Consider the following 22,792-nt stretch of genomic DNA (forward strand, 5'->3'; position numbering starts at 1 on the left):
GACTTGCACCTGTGCAGTAGAGTGGGCCGACAGCGATTGGCTATTTCCACCTATCTCTGTGCAGAGAGCAGCAACAGCAACCCCGCTGGAGCCAGGAAAGGTAAATATTTACATCCCCTCTGTTCGGGGAGCTTTAAGTCCGCCACGGACTGAGGAGGATGGGGAAGCCTCAATAGGATCTGGAGGCTTCCCCCACCCCAGGGGAGGTTTTTCTCATTACAGGTTTTCTTTAAAGGGGAACTGAAGAGAGAGGTATATGGAGGCTGTCCTGTTTATTTCCTTTTAATCAATACTAGTTGCCTGGCAGCCCTGCTGGTCTATTTCTCTGCAGTAGTATCTGATTAAAACCAGAAACAAGCATGCAGCTAGTCTTGTCAGATCAGACTTATAAGTCTGAACCACTGAAACACCTTATCTGCTGCATGCTTGTTCAGGGGCTATGGCTAATAGTATTAGAGGCAGAGGATCAGCAGGGCTGCCAGGCAACTGGTATTGTCTAAAAGGAAATAAACATGACAGCCTCCATATACCTCTCTCTTCAGTTCTCCTTTAAGATTTATGTAGCTGCTAGTAAAAAAGGCTAAACAAACGGCACTAAACCCCCCAACCCCACGATGCGTGTACAGATGGGTCTCAATTGCCCATCCCTCATTGCTGTCCAAAGTATATGCACACGGAGATGTTGATTGCTTGGCAGCTGGAAAAAGCTGTTATTTCCCACAATGCAATGAGGTTCACAGACAGCAAACGGTCAGGTCTGGAAGCAGGGACACACACACACACACGTATGTCATATAGGATTCTCACAGCCATCTTTGATTTTCCTTTGTAGTCCAGACCAGTGCTATCCAACTTCATGAATATGCTTCCAGGAGTCTTGGTCTGAAGGAGGTGAAGCAGCAATGTCATGGTTTGTGGGGCGGAGAGAAAGATGTGGGCATGGTAGAAGTAGTGGAGAGATGCAGCAAACAGACTTGCCACAGCAAAAGCTCTCGAGGGCCATATGTGGCCTGTGGGCCACCATTTGGACAGCCCTTGTCCAGAAAAACTGTGTCCCACCTTAGAACTTAGATTTGTCTAAGGCCAGGCACCCACTAGAACAATTCAGAAATCACCAAAGGAAGTTCCATGAATTTCTCAGACTCTCAGAGTGATCAAGAAAAAGGCCCTCATTGCCTCGTACAGCGATCACTTATGGTCAATCAAAAAATTGGTCATTGGGTTCCATTGGTGCAATGCTTTGCTGATTGGCAAGCACTGCTAGTCGGCTGTAGCCCTTAGATGGTTGAACAAAAGAACTCTGAACCTCTGTACCTTTGCTATTCATATTTTTAATATCAGCATAGAGGATTAGGGGGAGATAAAGTACTTTACAAAACTAAATTGGCATACAGGGACTCTACAGTAATCTTAAAGAAATCCTGAAATGTGGGATTGGTGGTTGTATAAAATCATAGCAGCAGGCACAAAAAAAAAAAAAGCCTGTACTGATGATGCCAACTAGATCCATAGTGTGGAAGTAGTGAGCCAAGCACCAGTACCAGTTTACAGGTCTTCTGGAAAATGGCTGTCGGGTCAGTCTTTGTTACCCCTCAGTTTTGTATCCCCCCCAAGGACTTCCATTAAAAAGTTTGTGGCTTCATTGCAATACTGGTGACCAGCTTTAGGATTTTGTCATTTATGTATTCTTATGCTTTGGTGCACTGTAGCACTGAATGCCAGCTGTCTTTGTTTTCTGACCTTTTACCCATAGTGTTCTCCAGCAGAAGCTCATACTGCACATAATTATCTATTACACAAACATCTCAGCTTTCTCCCAATCCTTAAGCTAAATAAGATATACAGACAAAGAGGCGGCAATAACCAGGCATTGGTAGAAATACTGTGCTGCTTTAATAGAAAATATTCTGTTATAGTCTCTGTCATAAACCAGTTATTTAAGCTTGATACTCTTCTTAACCCCAGCACGGATTCCAGAGGACTCGCCAGAATATCGGACCTCCTCCTTGCGGACCTCACGGACCTAGAAGATAGATTGCAACAGGGATTTAGAACAAGTCATAGGGAATAGCAGAGCTCTGTGTGCTAGGCACCTTTATAGATTTTAAAATATGAAGAGAAAAGTCCCAATAAAAAAAAGAACAATTGCTGCAGTATCTAAGGCAGGGGTGTCCTAATCGCATATGAAGCCAAAATAAAAAAAAAAAAGTCACTGGCCAAATTGTGTATTAAAGGATACCAGAGCCAAAAATCCATGGAAAGGGGGGGGGCAGGCATATACTGTCACCTGTGCCGATGTCTATGCATGCGCAGTGCACTTCTGGCCATGGGCGGCCCAGGCAGAGCCTGCGCAGTCACCTCGACTCCAGGGACTTAGAAGATACTGGGGTGCTTTCAGGTACAATGCGGGGGGCAGAGAGAATGGGGGGGAGCAGTAGGCATCAGCACAGGTGACAGTATATGCCTGATCCCCCTTTTTCCAGGTTTTTCTTGGCTCTGGTAACCTTTAAGATTTATCGTCTCAAAGTGGCATAACTATAGCAACTGTGAAAGTCAGGTCCTCCCCCTTCTGCAGAGTATTGCAGTGGAGCAGTTTAATATTTACCTGCTCCAGTGCTGCTTTGGGACTCCTCTAATGTTCCTGACAGCCACACACTCTATGCTGCATATCTCTGGCCCCAAATGCATGTCACGTGATCAGAATCTGGAGGTATGGAAGCACAGAGCATGCAGCTGCTGGGAAGAAGTGAAGAGACCAGACGTAGCACTGGAGGAGGCAAATATTACACTACGAGGGGCTTTGGACCCCGTGAGGAGGGCCCCCTGCTAATTTTGTTGGGAGAGGTCCCATGGGTTGCTGCATCTCGGCTCAAATGGTCAATGTTTCAACAAGAAACAGTGTCACCAATGTGCTCCTCTGGATGGAAAGGCAGCATGTTTTTTTTTAATGCTTACAAAGATGCAGATTTGAAGTGCTTGAGGGCCACACAGCATATGTCAGCATCTTTCTGCAATGAAGTTTGAAATCTGTAGCTATGGAAATGGATGTTGCAGGAAACGGCTGCTGAAGGGGCTCTTTTTTTTTTTTCACAAACGGTGTCACTAAGGGCTCATTCGCACTATGTGCTGCGCTGTCAGTTTTAACGCAATGCACATAGTGTGCGATTTACATGGCAACATGTAATCGCACACGTATCCTGATGGGTTGGCTGCCAACGTCTGTGCTCCTAGCGCACCACAACGTGTATTCTGTGCGATGGCAACGCATGCACTAAATTGCGTTCGTGTATGCGCTATGTAGTGTAAATGAGCCCCACGTGGCTACAGAGTGCTAAGGCATTTGTAGGCGCAGCAAGATGCCCATTAGCTGGACTGCCTCCACTCCAGCATACAAAATCTGTGTCCTCCAGGGATCTGCATCTTCCACGCTAGCATAGGCAGACACTAATGTACAATGACTTACCTGCCCCTTCCTGCGAATCTTGGCACGTCTGAACTTCTCTCTGTGTTTAACTCGGGGGTTGCGGTCAATCTTCTTCCTTTTAGGTGTGAGGCCTTTATTTTTCGCAATCTGAAAATACCAAAAAGAATAAAAACCTGCAGAACTGATAATGCATTACACAGTCAAACAATACTTGGCACATGAAGTCACCAAGCCAGAACCAGTACAAAGGATTAGAAGGTCTGACGCATGCTTGCTCAAGGTCTGTGACTCAGACTGGACTGAATCCAAGCGATCTCCCTTCTCCTGAGATCTCGTTGTGGTGGAGTGTGTACTTCACAGCCACTTGTAATCTGAACAACTGACTTTGCTGGTCATCCAGGTCACAGGAGGTGGTAAACTAAAACCACAGCTGGTAACTGTACCTACTCTGGCTTGAGAAAGTGTCATGTCACACCTGAAAATGTGTGTGGCGTTTTGCAATAGAGTATCATTACTAAAGTCCTTGTTGCAGCTTCCCCTTGTCTGAAAAGGCTAGCACAGGCAATCGGTGTGCAATCACTACTAGTTCTGCTCTGTGTGTCCCATAGATATGCTTAACCTCACATGAAGCCTGAGTCTACTGTATGTTTAAAAGCTTTGTTTTTTTTGTTTGTTTATGGAAACGGCTAAATTGAGAGTTCCCCCTCTTTGAGCTGTACGTAAAGGTCGTCATAGCTATAACTTTAGTACGCAGAGGGAAGGTAAGTACCTTCAGCTATCTTACCATCTACTATCTTACAGAGCAATGTCTGCAGAAACAATTTAATTGTATGCTAAACACCTCAGTGTCAGAAGGATGACTTAAAGAGACACTGAAGCAAAAAAATATATATGATATAATGAATTGGTTGTGTACTGTGAATAATTACTAGAAGATTAGCAGCAAAGAAAATATTCTCATTTTTATTTTCAGGTATATAGTGTTTTTTTCTAACATTGCATCATTCTCTAATATGTGCAGATTACACAACACTCAGCATTCAAAATGATTCTTTCAGAGCAGTCTGTGAACTAATGACCTCTCCTCTGGCAGAGAAAAAGTAAATAGTTAACTAACAGTTGAGATAATAAAAGTCAGAAAACAGCCCTCCACCGACTTTGAAAGTCGTAGAGATTAATGGCTTTTTTTTGTATAGAGATAACTGGAGTTTCTTAACTCTTCCTGTACAGGAAACAATTAGACTAATGTATCTGATCTTAATGTTTTATTTCTTAGCTGTACTACACATACAAATCATAATATCATAATTTTTTTTTTCGCTTCAATGTCTCTTGAATGTGTACTCGGGGTAAAAAATAAATATGGAGATACTTACCCAAGATGAAGGAAGCCTCTAGGCATACATACAAAATGCTGGGTGAAACTGAAAATTGGCTCATGCTGCTATTGCACATTTCCCGCTGGTGTAAATTATTATTCCCCCTCCAGGCCACCATGGACTTGGGTAAGATGCAATTCAGCTGCCAGCTGTAGCTGGCGGCTGAATAACTTTTGTTCCTGTAAAATGGGCTCAACATTTTGCTGGTGCCCAAATTACCCTGAGCGCCACTATAGCCTTAATTCACATTAAGCCTATTGCTCCCAAATGTCCAGCGCCATTTTTGCCTCTCGGGCCTCCAGATGCCCCAGAGACTTCTCATGTCCTCCTAGCCCTCACCATTGCTGTGTGCAGACCCCTGGAACATATCTGAAAAGAGCTTGTCAAATATGTTACATGGCCACTCTCCTCTATGCGGGAGCGAGGCCATACTGCATGGGTGCAGCGCCGCCACGATCTTCAAGAGTGTGCCAGGCAGCGGCGGTGTTCTCCTAGCGGATTTAGAAAGCTTCTGGTGAAACCAGAGGCTTCCCTCTTCTTAGGAAAGGATCTCATTTGTTCCTTTAGATTCACCATGGGTTCTCTTTAAACATTTTACTCTGGAAGAAATGTACTTCTTATTTGTATGTGTTTTACATTTTAAAATTTTCGCGACAGTTCCTCTTTAAAGTTTATATATTTTCTGCAGTGCGTTTGGCGATTTGCGTTAATTGCTGGTGATTAACACAAATCGCCCAAGTGAGAACAGGCCCATAGGGTATTACTGCACTAGCACTTTAAAAAGCGTTTTGCCGAAAATCGCTCTAGTGTGAATGGGTCCTTAAAATGGTCCTTAAAACAAGTCATTTTTAACACTGCTAAAATATTTTCTATCTCCATCTGCAGTCATGTATTAGTGTCTGAAACCAGACAAAATTTAAATAGCACTCCGCCCCCCCTCCCCCCAAAATCAGGTATTCAATACTTCTTTGATGTACTCTGAAAAGTACAGACTGACCAGCAACTTCAATATCCCTTCATAAGTATTAGCAGAAACAGAAGCATCGGAAACCTTCCTGCACACCTGAAGCAGTCAGCAGCCTGACACACCTATCTGCCATTCTGTTAGAAACCACGTGGAATGGCTGTATACATTTCAGCTTTTTTCTTTTGTTTTCTGTGCAAAGATACAATTTGTAAAAATCCTCGTATCGTATAGACCTGAACTGAATAGCTTATTTCTCAAGGAGAGATTTCACCTTGACAGTTTTTATAAAAATTGCCTTAACATATGAAATTGTATTAACTGACATTAGCCTCAATTCACTAAGATCATGCTGGAGATAATAAGGCAAGAGAAAACTTACCTCACACAGTGAGAGAGTTATCTTATCTCTTCATTCCTTAAGTTACCTCCTCTGTAGTTATTTTCACACGCAGTTAATGAACAGCCTGTCTTTAACTCTGGAGTTATTTTAAGGATTAAAGCGTTAACTTAAAGACAGAAGAGTTAACTTTAGGTTTGCCTGAGGTAAAATGTTTCCTGAATACTACATGCCTTATCACCATGGTAACAACTCTAGAAGAGTTATTAAAGACAGGAGATAAGCTTAGTGAGCTAATCTTGAAGCTCTGATTATATTATATTGCTGTTTGTAAATTTGTGTTTTGCTGCTTTGATATCTGGTAGGCTTGTGCATTGCAGTTCATCAGATATCTAGCAGCAAGTGTTAGTTTTAAAAGTTTTTAAAAGTATTTTTTTTTCTCTAGTGTGCTTGCAACAGGCAGGTAATTAGCTAGGGGGAGGGATTAGCTGTAACAGGAGGTATTTGGTCAGCTTCAGGACTCAGTACTGAGCTTGCTCAGTCTGTGGCTTGCTCACTAAGTGGCTTCGACACAAGTGGCATAGGCGTTAAAAACAGGCGTTACAACACAGGCACAAAGAGAGTGGTGAGAGGAAGCAGGTAAGGACTTAAAAAAAAACAAAAACAACAAAACCTTTAAACAATATTGCGGTTCTTTGCATTGGTTATTGGTGCATTGGATGTGCTAACACGTTGTGGTGTAGTCTTTAGGTTTTGAGGACTCCACCCCAACTTCACTCACTCCCCCATCTCCACCCCTCCCCCTCTTCCACCCCAGCTGCACTCACTCCTGAACTTCACTCCCTCTCCCGTTTCAACTTTTACCGCCACAGTTTACTTTAAATAAAATTTCCCCACACAATAGTCATCATGTTGGACTATGCTGTACAGTGTACATCCTGTGACATGTATGCATGCCTTGATCAGCGGATTGAGGGTGTTTACTGTTGCCCTGGGTGTGTGCGCGTGTTGCTCAGTTAGAGGCGGAAGTCGCAGAGCTAAATAAGCATCTCGCAACACTGAGACGCATACACAACATGGAGATGAGCTTGGATCTCACGATCCAGACACTGGATGGAATCTGTGAAGATGAGGTGGGTGAAGTAAAGCAGGAGCAAGAAGCAGAGGCAGCCGCTAGTTAGGTCATAGTTAGAAGGGGTAGGGGAAAAAGTGGCAGGGAGGCTAGTCCCGAGTTGTCCCTCACTAATAAGTATGCTTGTTTGCGTAATATTGGGGAGGATGATTCAGGAGTAGCAATGCTACAGCAGGACGTGCTCCTTAGCAACCAAGGGGCAGTCTGCTGTAACGAGAAAGGGAATAGGAGTGCAGCTAAGGCTAGACAGGTACTGGTGGTAGGGGATTCAATTATTAGGCGCACAGATAGGGTAATCTGTCGAAGAAACCGTGAATGCCGTACAGTCTGTTGCCTCCCGGGTGCTCGGGTTCGGCATGTAGCGGAAAGAATTGACAGATTATTGGGTGGGGCTGGGGAAGACCCAGCTGTCATGGTACACATTGGCACCAATGACAAAGTTAGTGGGAGATGGAAGGTCCTCAAAAATGATTTATAGGTACTTGGAGATAAACTTAAAGCAAGGACCTCCAAGGTGGTGTTCTCTGAAATACTGCCAGTGCCACGCGCTACATCTGAGAGACAGAGGGAGCTTAGGGAGTTAAATAAGTGGCTGAGAAATTGGTGTAGGAAGGAAGGGTTTGGGTTCCTGGAGAACTGGGCAGACTTTGCAGTCGGCTACAGGTTCTACAGCAGGGATGGGCTGCACCTTAATGGGGAGGGTGCAGCTGCATTGGGGGAGAAGATGGCTAAACGGTTGGAGGAGATTTTAAACTAGGATCTGGGGGGAGGCGGGAGGATAAAGTCTCTATGTAGACAAGATAAGGTAAAAAGACAGTGGGAGCCTAACATGATGGGGGGTGGAGAGGGGGGTGGGGACAGTGTAAAGATTAAGGAGGTTGGTAAAACTTCAAGTAGCCCATTTCGTGTAAACAAAATTGGTAAATGTGGTGGTAAAAATATAAAGTGCATGGTAACCAATGCTCGGAGCCTTGCAAATAAAATAGACGAACTAGAGTTCATTCTGAATGACAAAGGCTATGACATTGTGGAAATAACCGAGACATGGATGGATGAAAGCCATGACTGGATAGCTAATTTAAAAGGATACAATGTGTTTAGGAGGGATAGAACAGGGAAAAAAGGTGGAGGGGTTTGTCTCTTTGTTAAGAATTCTTTTACAGCTGTCCTCAACGATGAGATGGAGGAAGATTGCGAAGATGTGGAGTCCGTTTGGGTAAATATTCATGGTGGAAATAAAAGTTGCCAATTGCTTATTGGGGTATGCTACAGACCACCCCTTATTAATGAAGCTGCAGAACTGCGATTACTACAGCAGATTGAAAAAGCTGCAAGTAAAAATGAGGTCATAATTATGGGCGACTTCAACTTTCCAGACATTGACTGGGGTATTGAGGCTACCCATTCTGGTAAAAGCAGCAGATTTCTGGCAGCACTACAGGACAATTACTTGACTCAAATGGTAACGGAACCAACTAGGGGGAATGCGTTACTGGATCTGATCATTTCTAATAAACCAGATAATGTATCAAATGTGCAGGTTCAAGAACATTTGGGAAATAATGATCACAACATAACGTTTGATCTGGTGACTGATAGGCCACGGGGCAGCGGGACCACTAAAACTATGAATTTTAGAAAAGCAAAGTTCAATCAAATTAGGCAGGCACTAAGTTTGGTGAACTGGGATAATGTACTACAAGGGGAAGACACTGAAGGGAAATGGCAAGCTTTTAAACTTATTCTCAATCAATATTGTAGTATGTATATCCCATATGGAAACAAAATGTCTAGGAATAAAAAAAAGCCTCTATGGATGAATAGAAACGTTAGGGATTAAATGAAGAGGAAAAGGAACGCCTATAAGGTCCTAAAACAGGAGGGGACCGAGGCTGCACTAAGCAATTATAAGGAGTGTAATAAAAATTGTAAAAAAAGAAATTAGGCTGGCAAAGATCGAAGCTGAAAATCAAATCGCTAGTGATATCAAATCTAACCCAAAAAAGTTTTACAAGTACATCAACTCTAAAAAAAGAAAGGTTGACTGTATAGGACTCCTAAAGGATGAGGGTGGGAACTCAATGGTGGATGACAAAGGTAAGGCAGAGTTATAAAATGCTTTCTTTGCTTCTGTCTTCACAAAGGAAAACAGCACTGTTGCAAATTACAGAGGCAGAAGAGTTTCAATCTTCTAACTGTAATATTAAATACTTAACGCAGGAAGAAGTAAAGGCAAGACTAAATAAATTAAAAATAGACAAGGCACCTGGCTCGGATGGCATGCATCCTCGGGTCCTAAGAGAATTAAGTTCAGTTATAGCTAAGCCCCTTTATCTTATCTTTTGTGACTCTCTTGCAACTGGCAGAGTCCCAGTGGATTGGCAGACAGCCCACGTTTTCCCATTATTTAAGAAGGGCAAAAAATCTGATCCAGGAAATTATAGACCTGTAAGCTTAACATCAGTTGTATGCAAACTATTTGAGGAGTTACTAACAGATACTATACATGACTTCATAGTAGAAAATAATCTTATTTCTCAGCATCCACATGGGTTTACTAAAGACAGGTCCTGTTTGACTAACATGCTCAGCTTTTATGAGGTAGTGAATGCTAATATGGATATTGGGAATGCTGTAGATGTGATATACTTGGACTTTGCAAAGGCCTTCGACACTGTTCCCCACAGAAGTCTTGTGCAAAAGTTGAGGATGCAAGGACTGGGGAAGAGTTTGTGTGCATGGATAGGGAACTAGCTAATGGACAGAAAACAAAGAGTTGTGGTCAATGGATCGTACTCAAAATGGGAGACTGTTAGCAGTGGGGTCCCACAGGGGTCTGTACTGGGTCCAGTGCTCTTCAATTTATTTATTAAAGGACTTACGAGGCCAAAATGTCTAAAAAAGCAAAGTACCTGTAAGCTGTTTAAATGCACGGAGGACGCCGTCCGCGCCCTCCGTGCAGTTCCGCCGGGTCCCCTTCCTGAGATCGCCCCCCGCGCCGACCCCGACCCCCCAGGCCGGGTCGGGCTCTCGTGCCGCTCTCAATATGGCCGCTTCCATTGGCCGCGGCTGCGCAGTCCGCCTGGCCGCGAGTGCGGCTGCGCAGCTCTACGGCCAACCCCTCCGATCCACGCTACAGTGCGTGGTTCGGGGGGTTGGCCGTAGAGCTGCGCAGCCGCACTCGCGGCCAGGCGGACTGCGCAGCCGCGGCCAATGGAAGCGGCCATATTGAGAGCGGCACGAGAGCCCGACCTGGCCTGGGGGGGGTCGGGGTCGGCGCGGGGGGCGATCTCAGGAAGGGGACCCGGCGGAACTGCACGGAGGGCGCGGACGGCGTCCTCCGTGCATTTAAACAGCTTACAGGTACTTTGCTTTTTTTAGACATTTTGGCCTCGTAAGTCCTTTAATGACCTAGTAGATGCAGTAGTGAGCAATGTTGCTATTTTTGCAGATGATACAAAATTGTGCAGAATCATCAACTCTCAGGAAGATAGTGTCATATTGCAACAGGATCTGGATAGGATGGCTATATGGGCACATACATGGCAGATGAAGTTCAATGTTGACAAATGTAAAGTCATGCATTTTGGTCGTACCAATGGTCTAGCACCATACAAAATAAATGGGATACAGTTGGGGACATCAAACTTGGAGAAGGACTTAGGAGTACTCATCGACAACAAGTTAATAATCGTACTCAATGCCAAGCCGCTGCAGCTAAAGAGAACAAAATTTTGGGATGCATTAAAAGGGAAATAAAAACTTGAGATGCTAGCATAATATTGCCCCTGTTTAACTCTCTAGTAAGGCCACATCTGGAATATGGAATTCAGTTCTGGGCACCACATTATAAAAAAATATATTGCAGTTTTAGAGCAGGTGCAGAGACGAGCTACAAAATTGATACGTGGGATGGAAGGTCTCGCTTACCAAGAAAGGTTAGATAAACTGGGTTTATTTAGTCTAGAGAAAAGACGCCTTAGAGGAGATCTAATTAACTTGTATAAATACATCAGAGGGCAATATAATAGCTTGGCGGATGAGCTTTTTGTCCCTAGGCCTTCTCAAAGGACTAGAGGACATGATCTGCGCATGGAGGAAAAACGTTTTAGCCATTTATTTAGGAAAGGGTTCTTTACAGTAAGAGTGATTAAGATGTGGAATGCATTGCCACAGGAAGTCGTTATGGCAAACTCTATACCTGCATTTAAAGGGGGCTTAGATGCTTTACTTGCGTTGAAAGACATCCATGGCTACAATTACTAGGTTATGCCTAATGATGTTGATCCAGGGATTTTATCTGATTGCCATCTGGAGTCAGGAAGGAATTTTTCCCTTTTGGGGCTAATTGGACCGTGCCTTGTGGGGGTTTTTCGCCTTCCTCTGGATCAACAGGGGTATGTGGGGGACGGGCTGGAATTGTACTTTGTACTGGTTGAACTCGATGGACGTATGTCTTTTTTCAACCAAAATAACTATGTACCTTATATACTCGCAAGCAAGCCGAATTTTTCATCCCCCAAAAGTGGCCCAAAAGTTGGGGGGTTGGCTTGCTTGCGAGTCATTGGTAGGTGGGTGGGTAGGTGCTGCCCCTCCCCGCTCCCCCCGCTACTATTACCTTAGGCGGCGCCGCTTCCTCTATCCCCGTCCTGCTCCGATAACTAACTCATTCACAGCAGCACACCCCTCGCTGCGGTGATGATGGAGGAAACCATAGAGAGCGGTTCCCATAGTAACGGCATCGCCGCTACAGGAAGCCGCTCTCTATGGTTTCCTCCATCACAGCAGCGAGGGGCGCGCTGCTGTGAATGAGTTAGTTATCGGAGCAGGACGGGGATAGAGGAAGCGGCGCCTAAGGTAATAGCAGCGGCGGCCGCGGGGGGAGCGGGGAGGGGCAGCACCTACCCACCCACCTACCCATACTGGGGCACTATGCTAGCTATACTGGGGCACTATGCTAGCTATAATGGGGCACTATACCTGCTATACTGAGCACTATACTAGCTATACTGAGCACTAGAGCACTATACTAGCTATACTGAGCACTATACTGAGCACTATACTAGCTAAACTGGGGCACTATACTAGCTAAACTGGGGCACTATACTAGCTATACTGAGCACTATACTAGCTAAACTGGGGCACTTTACTAGCTATACTGAGCACTATACTGAGCACTATACTAGCTAAACTGGGGCACTATACTAGCTATACTGAGCACTATACTAGCTAAACTGGGGCACTATACTAGCGATACTGGGCACTATACTAGCTATACTGAGCACTATATTAGCTAAACTGGGGCACTATACTAGCCTTACTGAGCACTATACTAGCTATACTGGGCACTATACTAGCTATCTAAACCCAAGAGGTGGCGCTCAAGGTGCATATATAGAGTTAACACATATAGATATACAGGCTAAATTATATCAATACAAAAATCAATGAGTCCTTGATATTAACCACTTCAGGACCACAGTCTTTTCGCCCCTTAAGGACCAGAGCCTTTTTCTCCATTCAGACCACTGCAGCTTTCACGGTTTATTGCTCGCTCATACAACCTACCACCTAAATGAATTTTACCTCCTTTTCTTGTCACTAATACAGCTTTCTTTTGGTGCTATTTGATTGCTCCTGCGATTTTTACTTTTTATTATATTCAGCAAAAAAGACATGAATTTTTGGCAAAAAAATGATTTTTTTAACTTTCTGTGCTGACATTTTTCAAATAAAGTAAAATTTCTGTATACATGCAGCGCGAAAAATGTGGACAAACATGTTTTTGATAAAAAAAACCCCATTCAGTGTATATTTATTGGTTTGGGTAAAAGTTATAGCGTTTACAAACTATGGTGCAAAAAGTGAATTTTCCCATTTTCAAGCATCTCTGACTTTTCTGCGCACCTGTCAGGTTTCATGAGGGGCTAAAATTCCAGGATAGTTCAAATACCCCCCAAATGACCCCATTTTGGAAAGAAGACATCCCAAAGTATTCAGTGAGAGGCATGGTGAGTTCATAGAAGATTTTATTTTTTGTCACAAGTTAGCGGAAAATGACACTTTCTGACAAAAAAAAGAAAAAAAAAAAAGTTTCCATTTCTTCTAACTTGCGACAAAAAAAAAATGAAATCTGCCACGGACTCACTATGCTCCTCTCTGAATACCTTGAAGTGTCTACTTTCCAAAATGGGGTCATTTGTGGGGTGTGTTCACTGTCCTGGCATTTTGGGGGGTGCCTAATTGTAAGCACCCCTGTAAAGCCTAAAGATGCTCATTGGACTTTGGGCCCCTTAGCGCAGTTAGGCTGCAAAAAAGTGCCACACATGTGGTATTGCCGTACTCAGGAGAAGTAGTATAATGTGTTTTGGGGTGTATTTTTACACATACCCATGCTGGGTGGGAGAAATATCTCCATAAATGACAATTGTTTTATTTTTTTTACACACAATTGTCTATTTATAGAAATATTTCTCCCACTCAGCATGGGTATGTGGAAAAATACACCCCAAAACACATTATACTACTTCTCCTGAGTACGGCGATACCACATGTGTGGCACTTTTTTGCACCCTAACTGCGCTAAGGGGCCCAAAGTTCAATGAGTACCTTTAGGATTTCACAGGTCATTTTGAGAAATTTCGTTTCAAGACTACTCCTCACGGTTTAGGGCCCCTAAAATGCCAGGACAGTATAGGAACCCCACAAATTACCCCATTTTAGAAAGAAGACACCCCAAGGTATTTCGTTAGGAGGATGGTGAGTTCATAGAAGATTTTTTTTTTTTTGTCACAAGTTAGCGGAAATTGATTTTAATTGTTTTTTTTTCACAAAGTGTCATTTTCCGCTAACTTGTGACAAAAAATAAAATCTTCTATGAACTCACCATACTCCTAACGGAATACCTTGGGGTGTCTTCTTTCTAAAATGGGGTCATTTGTGGGGTTCCTATACTGCCCTGGCATTTTAGGGGCCCTAAACCGTGAGGAGTAGTCTTGAAACCAAATGTCGCAAAATGACCTGTGAAATCCTAAAGGTACTCATTGGACTTTGGGCCTCTTAGCGCACTTAGGGTGCAAAAAAGTGCCACACATGTGGTACCGCCGTACTCAGGAAAAGTAGTATAATGTGTTTTGGGGTGTATTTTTACACATACCCATGCTGGGTGGGAGAAATCTCTCTGTAAATGACAATTGTTTGATTTTTTTTACACACAATTGTCCTTTTACAGAGATATTTCTCCCACCCAGCATGGGTATGTGTAAAAATACACCCCAAAACACAATATACTACTTCTTCTGAGTACGGCGATACCACATGTGTGACACTTTTTTGCAACCTAGGTGCGCTAAGGGGCCTAACGTCCTATTCACAGGTCATTTTGAGGCCTATGGATTCTAGACTACTGCTCACGGTGTAGGGCCCCTAAAATGCCAGGGCAGTATAGGAACCCCACAAGTGACCCCATTTTAGAAAGAAGACACCCCAAGGTATTCTGTTAGGAGTATGGTGAGTTCATAGAAGATTTTTTTTTGTCACAAGTTAGCGGAAAATGACACTTTGTGAAAAAAAAAAACAATACATATCAATTTCCGCTAACTTGTGACAAAAAATAAAATCTTCAATGAACTCATCATACACCTAACAGAATACCTTGGGGTGTCTTCTTTCTAAAATGGGGTCACTTGTGGGGTTCCTATACTGCCCTGGCATTTTAGGGGCCCTAAAACGTGAGGAGTAGTCTTGAACCCAAATGTCTCAAAATGACCTGTGAAACCCTAAATGTACTCATTGGACTTTGGGCCCCTTAGCACAGTTAGGCTGCAAAAAAGTGTCACACATGTGGTATCGCCGTACTCAGAAGAAGTAGTATAATGTGTTTTGTGATGTATTTTTACATATAACCATGCTGGGTGGGAGAAATATCTCTGTAAATGACACATTTTTGATTTTTTTTACACACAATTGTCCATTTACAGAGAGATTTCTCCCACCCAGCATGGGTATGTGTAAAAATACACCACAAAACACATTATACTACTTCTCCTGAGTATGGCGATACCACATGTGTGACACTTTTTTGCAGCCTAGGTGCGCTAAGGGGCCCAACGTCCTATTCACAGGTCATTTTGAGGCATTTGTTTTCTAGACTACTCCTCACGGTTTAGGGCCCCTAAAATGCCAGGGCAGTATAGGAACCCCACAAGTGACCCCATTTTAGAAAGAAGACACCCCAAGGTATTCCGTTAGGGGTATGGTGAGTTCATAGAAGATTTTATTTTTTGTCACTAGTTAGTGAAAAATGACACTTTGTGAAAAAAACAATAAAAATCTAATTTCCGCTAACTTTTGACAAAAAATAAAATCTATGAACTCATCATACACCTAACAGAATACCTTGGGGTGTCTTCTTTCTAAAATGGGGTCACTTGTGGGGTTCCTATACTGCCCTGGCATTTTACGGGCCCAAAACTGTGAGTAGTCTGGAAACCAAATTTCTCAAAATGACTGATCAGGGGTATAAGCATCTGCAAATTTTGATGACAGGTGGTCTATGAGGGGGCAAATTTTGTGGAACCGGTCATAAGCAGGGTGGCCTCTTAGATGACAGGATGTTTTGGGCCTGATCTGATGGATAGGAGTGCTAGGGGGTGACAGGAGGTGATTGATGGGTGTCTCAGGGGGAGGTTAGAGGGGAAAATAGATGCAATCAATGCACTGGGGAGGTGATCGGAAGGGGGTCTGAGGGGGACCTGAGGGTTTGGCCGAGTGATCAGGAGCCCACACGGGGCAAATTAGGGCCTGATCTGATGGGAAGGTGTGCTAGGGGGTGACAGGAGGTGATTGATGGGTGTCTCAAGGTGTGATTAGAGGGGGGAAATAGATGCAAGCAATGCACTAGCGAGGTGATCAGGGCTGGGGTCAGAGGACGTTCTGAGGTGTGGGCGGGTGATTGGGTTCCCGCAAGGGGCAGATTAGGGTCTAATCTGATGGGTAACCGTGACAGGTGGTGATAGGGGGTGATTGATGGGTAATTAGTGGGTGTTTAGAGGAGAGAAGAGATGTAAACACTGCACTTGGGAGGTGATCTGATGTCGGATCTGCGGGCGATCTATTGGTGTGGGTGGGTGATCAGATTGCCCGCAAGGGGCAGGTTAGGGGCTGATTGATGGGTGGCAGTGACAGGGGGTGATTGATGGGTGGCAGTGACAGGGGGTGATTGATAGGTGATTGATAGGTGATTGACAGGTGATCAGTGGGTTATTACAGGGAATAACAGATGTAAATATTGCACTGGCGAATTGATAAAGGGGGGTCTGAGGGCAATCTGAGCGTGTGGGCGGGTGATTGGGTGCCCGCAAGGGGTAGATTAGGGTCTAATCTGATAAGTAACAGTGACAGGTGGTGATAGGGGGTGATTGATAGGTGATTGATGGGTAATTAGTGGGTGTTTAGAGGAGAGAAGAGATGTAAACACTGCACTTGGGAGGTGATCTGATGTCGGATCTGCGGGCGATCTATTGGTGTGGGTGGGTGATCAGATTGCCCGCAAGGGGCAGGTTAGGGGCTGATTGATGGGTGGCAGTGACAGGGGGTAATTGATGGGTGGCAGTGACAGGGGGTGATTGATAGGTGATTGACAGGTGATCAGTGGGTTATTACAGGGAATAACAGATGTAAATATTGCACTGGCGAATTGATAAAGGGGGGTCTGAGGGCAATCTGAGCGTGTGGGCGGGTGATTGGGTGCCGGCAAGGGGCAGATTAGGGTCTAATCTGATGGGTAACAGTGACAGGTGGTGATAGGGGGTGATTGATGGGTAATTAGTGGGTGTTTAGAGGAGAGAAGAGATGGAAACACTGCATTTGGGAGGTGATCTGATGTCGGATCTGCGGGCGATCTATTGGTGTGGGTGGGTGATCAGATTGCCTGCAAGGGGCAGGTTAGGGGCTGATTGATGGGTGGCAGTGACAGGGGGTGATTGACGGGTGATTGACGGGTGATTGACGGGTGATTGACAGGTGATCAGGGGGGATAGATGCATACAGTACACGGGGGGGGGGGGGGGGGGTTCTGGGGAGAATCTGAGGGGTGGGGGGTGATCAGGAGGGAGTAGGGGGCAGATTAGGGACAAAAAAAAAAATAGCGTTGACAGATAGTGACAGGGAGTGATTGATGGGTGATTAGGGGGGTGATTGGGTGCAAACAGTGGTCTGGGGGGTGGGCAGGGGGGGGTCTGAGGGGTGCTGTGGGCGATCAGGGGGCAGGGGGGGGGGGGAAATCAGTGTGCTTGGGTGCAGACTAGGGTGGCTGCAGCCTGCCCTGGTGGTCCCTCGGACACTGGGACCACCAGGGCAGGAGGCAGCCAGTATAATAGGCTTTGTATACATTACAAAGCCTATTATACACTTTCCGTGTGGCGATCGGGCAGCTAGTAACCCGCCGGCGCTTCCGAACGGCCGGCGGGTTACAGCGAGCGGTGGGCGGAGCCAGTCCCCGGCGGCTGATCGCGTCACAAATGACGCGATCGCCGCATAGCCACTCCCGCAGCCGCCCCCGCCGATGGGCGTATTGCGGTCGTTTGGGCCCGGACTTTGCCGCCGCCCATCGGCTGGGGGCGGTCGTTAAGTGGTTAAATAGAAGTCCACAATCAGTAGTAGATATTTCCAGTTCAAATGATGACCAGAGTGAGTTCCAGCAAATTCAATATCTCAGGCATTGACCACCACCAGCACCCTTTTGTGTGCCACTCACCGAATTGACTGACCACCAGGTCAGTATGAGCCTTGGGACAATTCCCAGGTCGTCCCCCACCTTTCCGACCACATCAACAATCCACTTTAGTCCCAGAAGGTTTCTTCAGTTTCAATCACCTCAAAGAAAGCTCCACATAGTGTGATACCGTATAAAAATGTATTTATTTTAAAACCATATTGCACTCACATGTTCAGAAGGAATAAAATCGCATAGAGTTTGAAACGGGCTCTCCCCCGTAAGGATGGCCAAGGCTGGCAGGCTGCAGATCCGCCGGGCTCTCTCCCACCACCGCCGCGAATCCACTATACACAGAGCGCGCGGCGGTGGTGGGAGAGAGCCCGGCGGATCACACTATGTGGAGCTTTCTTTGAGGTGATTGAAACTGAAGAAACCTTCTGAGACTAAAGTGGATTGTTGATGTGGTCGGAAAGGTGGGGGACGACCTGGGAATTGTCCCAAGGCTCATACTGACCTGGTGGTCAGTCAATTCAGTGAGTGGCACACAAAAGGGTGCTGGTGGTGGTCAATGCCTGAGATATTGAATTTGCTGGAACTCACTCTGGTCATCATTTGAACTGGAAATATCTACTACTGATTGTGGACTTCTATTTAATATCATCAAGGACTCATTGATTTTTGTATTGATATAATTTAGCCTGTATATCTATATGTGTTAACTCTATATATGCACCTTGAGCGCCACCTCTTGGGTTTAGATTTGTGATTGATTAAGAGGAGGCAAACAGGTGTTTTTCAGCTGTCACTGTGAGCTCTTGGGTTTAACTATACTAGCTATACTGGGCACTATACTAGCTATACTGGGACACACTAGGGGAATAAGGCGGCCAGCATTTCCTACCCCCGCTTTATATGGGGGTCAATCATTTTTCCCTGTTTTTTCAGGTGAAAGTTGGGGGGTCGGCTTACATGCGGGTTGGCTTGCTTGCGAGTATATACGGTAACTATGTAACTATATAAGTCCATTGAGAGACACTAACACATGTTGATCTGCTAGTGTACATATTTGGCACTATTGTTACATGCTACATTGGATTTCAGCTAATATAATACAGGGCAGGGATTTTCTATTTGCTCTCCTGTGATAACTTACATGGAAGGGAAGTTTCATTTTAGCACATTCAGGTCCCATGCACAGTTTTTATGTTTTAATGCGAGGTAGAAGTAAGATGCTTTTATTACATTACTACCATGGTTTGTAGAACCATCTCTGCGGCATAGCTAATTATCAGTTATTTCCCATATTGTCATTGCATTGTTACCTGGTATGTAATGGCTCTCTTTGCATTGGGATCAGTTTCTTCTTGTTCCTCGTCACTAGGAAAATGAACCAGAAGGGAGAAGATTAACATTTTCCAACATAAGAGTATATGCCCTTATAAAAACTTCCATATACTGTACTCTTAAGTGAGCCTGTGTCTATATGCAATAAACTGTTTTTCAGGAGATATTTTTTCATCTTCTATTTAAAATACATTTTCAGCACTTTGCACTGAAAAAAGTACTAAAAATTAGGTGAAAAAGTACTATCAAAATAATTTTTAGTATTTTTTTTTTGCTTGCTGGTCGTTTTCTCCAAGGTGAGATTTTCACACCTCATCATAAAATGCATTTTAAAACCCCCAGCAAGTAATGAAATACTCAAAATAAATTTGATAGTACTTTTTGTTTACCAACTTTTAGATACATATTTTTAATTGTAAAATGCTAAAAAGCTGGTTTAACCACTTGAGGACCACAGTGGTAAACCCCCCTAAAGATCAGGCCAATTTTTACTAAAATGACCACTGCATCTTAAAGGCCAAGCTGCAGGGCCGCACAACACAGCACATGAGTGATCCCCCCCCCCCCCCCCCCTTCCCCGATTGTCCCCAAGATATTTGTTTTGTTTTATTTTGTTAAATGTTTTATTTTTTAAATATTTTTTAGTTAATTTTTAATTTCCCCCTCCCTCCGTCAGCAAATCATAGCGATCGGCTGTGATAGGCTCCAGCCTATCTCTGCCGATTGCTCCTGTGTCCCACAGGGGGACAGCTGTGTCACACGGCTGTCCCCAGTACAGCGCGCTGTACTATGTAAAAAGACGGCGTAACCGATCGCTGCTCATAGATTGAAGGCGGTGTGGAGCTCTGCCTCAAGCAGGAGATGTGCGCGCGATCTCCTGCAGCAGCCGGCCCCCGGACTTGATGCCAATTGGCGTTAGGCGGTCCTGGGGCTGTCATCGCGGTCACGCCCATTGGTGTGACGCGGTCGTTAGGTAGTTAAAGAGAAGATGAAAATTATCTCTTAGGAGAGAACTCAGGTAAAAAAAAGTTAATTTCATATGGGTCAACAAAAACAAACACCTAGGAGAAATAGTGAATTGCATATGCCCCCCGAGTGCAACTGTTTATTCAGGCCCAAGTTATAAATTGTGCCCACCCCTTCTTCCCTCACTAAGCTACTCCTTTTGGCCAACTGTCACCTTATATTAGTCATGCCAAACAGCTGGGCACATATTCACTGTAAGATGAACCTGTGTGCTGTGAAACACCTCCCCAGTTACAAAACAGACACAGACTTCATGGTTGTGGGAGCCTAATTATGCTTTCCTTCTCAGCACTGAGTCTTAACCACTTAAGGACTGCAGACTTGAAACCCCTTAAAGGATACCCGAAGTGACATGTGACATGATGAGGTAGACATGTGTATGTACAGTGCCTAGAACACAAATAACTATGCTGTGTTCTTTTTTCTTTCTCTGACTGAAAGAGTTAAATATCAGGTATGTAAGTGTCTGACTCAGTCCTGACTCAGACAGGAAGTGACTACAGTGTGACCCTCACTAAGAAATTTCCCTTTTTACCTCTTTCTTGCTCTCAGAAGTAATTTTCTGTTAGAAAAGTGTTTTATAGTTGGAATTTCTTATCAGTGAGGGTCACACTGTAGTCACTTCGTGTCAGAGTCACGACTGAGTCAGCCACTTACATACCTGATATTTAACTCTTTCAGGCAGAGAAAGAAAAAACCATCTCTGGTATCCTTTAAGGACCAGACACTTTTTTCCATTCAGACCATTGCAGTTTTAACGGTTTATTGCTCTGTCATACAACCTACTATCTAAATGAATTTTACCTCTTCTCCTGGTCACTAATACAGCTTTCTTTTGGTGCTATTTGATTGCTGCTGTGATTTTTATTATATTCATCAAAAAAAAAAAAAAACAAAAAAAAAAAAAAGAATTTTGTCAAAGAAAAAAATTAAAAAATGATTTAAACTTTCTGTGCTGACATTTTTCAAATAAAGTAAAATTTCTATATACATTTTTGTCTAAATTTATTGTGCTACATGTCTGATCAATAAATAGACACTTATTGGATTTTTTTTTTGTTTGGGTAAAAGTTATAGCGTTTACAAACTATGGTGCAAAAAGTGAATTTCCCCAGTTTGAAGCATCTCTGACTTTTCTGAGCACCTGTCACGTTTCATGAGGTGCTAGAATTTCAGGATAGTATAAATACCCCCCAAATGACCCCATTTTGGAAAGAAGACATCCCAAAGTATTCACTAAGAGGCATGATGAGTTCATAGAAGATTTTATTTTTTGTCACAAGTTAGCGGAAAATGACACTTTGTGACAAAAAAAAAATGAAATCTGCCATGGACTCACCATGCCCCTCTCTGAATAGTTTGGGGTGTCTACTTTCCAAAGTGGGGTCATTTGTGGGGTGTGTTTACTGTCCTGGTATTTTAGGGGGTGCTAAATTGTAAGCACCCCTGTAAAGCCTAAAGGTACTCATAGGACGTTGGGCCCCTTAGCGCACCTAAGCTGCAAAAAAGTGTCACACATGTGGTATAGCCGTACTTAGGAGAAGTAGTATAATGTGTTTTGAGGTGTATTTTTACACATACCCATGCTGGGTGGGAGAAATATCTCTGTAAATGTGACAAAAAACCGGAATACCTTGGGGTGTCTTCTTTCTAAAATGGGGTCACTTGTGGGGTTCCTATACTGCCCTGGCATTTTAGGGGCCCAAAACCATGAGGAGTAGTCTGGAAACCAAATGCCTCAAAATGCCTGTTCAGGGGTATAAGCATCTGCAAATTTTGATGACAGGTGGTCTATGAGGAGCCGAATTTTGTGGAATCGGTCATAAGCAGGGTGGCCTCTTAGATGACAGGTTGTATTGGCACTGAAGTGCTGGAAGCACAGGATGTTCTCAAATCGTGACCTGGACATGGCAGCAGAGAACATGGGCATGTGATGTATTGGGTGCATAGACCAATAAGACCGCAATACATTCTTTTTGACTAGACCCATGTTAAAGGACCCAAAAAAGGTTAAGTTTGGAAACTTGGAGTGGCAGCTTTTCGAATTGGCGGTTGCGTATTGTGTGGCATAACGGTTGGTTTCAGCCACAATTAAACCGTAGAGATCCACGGTGCAGAACAGATGAAAAAAAAAGTCTAGGGCCGATCCTAGATTATCTGTCTCCACCTGGACTCCAAACTGGGTGGTGAAAGGGGGCAGTACGAGTGCGGCGGAACCAGGTGATTGCCAATTGGGATTTGCCAGCACCTCTGGAAGACTATGGGTAGTACGGGCCCGTTTTGCTGGTGGCTGCGACTCGGGTCTTAATGCACGTGCCACCGAACCAGTTTCTACTACCATGCTGGTGCTCGCTACTTCACCAGGGTCTATGGTAGTACTGGTGCTAGGTCCAGGAGATGCTACGCTGCTAGTGCATGCCTCACTAAGAAAACTCGGATCAGCGCTAGCACCACTCTGCTGCCCTT

The 22,792-nt window shown here is 44.3% G+C and overlaps 1 protein-coding gene across 2 annotated transcripts in view; it reads right to left on the bottom strand.

Moving 5' to 3' along the window:
• Positions 1 to 1,870: 1,870 nt before the first annotated feature.
• UTP3 (UTP3 small subunit processome component) overlaps positions 1,871 to 22,792 on the bottom strand; it is a 47,057-nt gene continuing 26,135 nt past the window's right edge. For both annotated transcript variants that reach the window (XM_068240554.1, XM_068240553.1), the window contains exons 14-16: positions 19,279 to 19,333; positions 3,464 to 3,571; positions 1,871 to 2,023 (exon numbers count right to left, since the gene is read on the bottom strand). In XM_068240554.1, the coding sequence (XP_068096655.1) occupies positions 1,934 to 2,023; positions 3,464 to 3,571; positions 19,279 to 19,333 (253 nt within the window). In that variant the 3' untranslated portion in view covers positions 1,871 to 1,933. The remainder of the gene's footprint in view (positions 2,024 to 3,463; positions 3,572 to 19,278; positions 19,334 to 22,792) is intronic.

Source organism: Hyperolius riggenbachi, chromosome 6 (assembly GCF_040937935.1).
Source record: "Hyperolius riggenbachi isolate aHypRig1 chromosome 6, aHypRig1.pri, whole genome shotgun sequence".
Taxonomy (NCBI): domain Eukaryota; kingdom Metazoa; phylum Chordata; class Amphibia; order Anura; family Hyperoliidae; genus Hyperolius; species Hyperolius riggenbachi.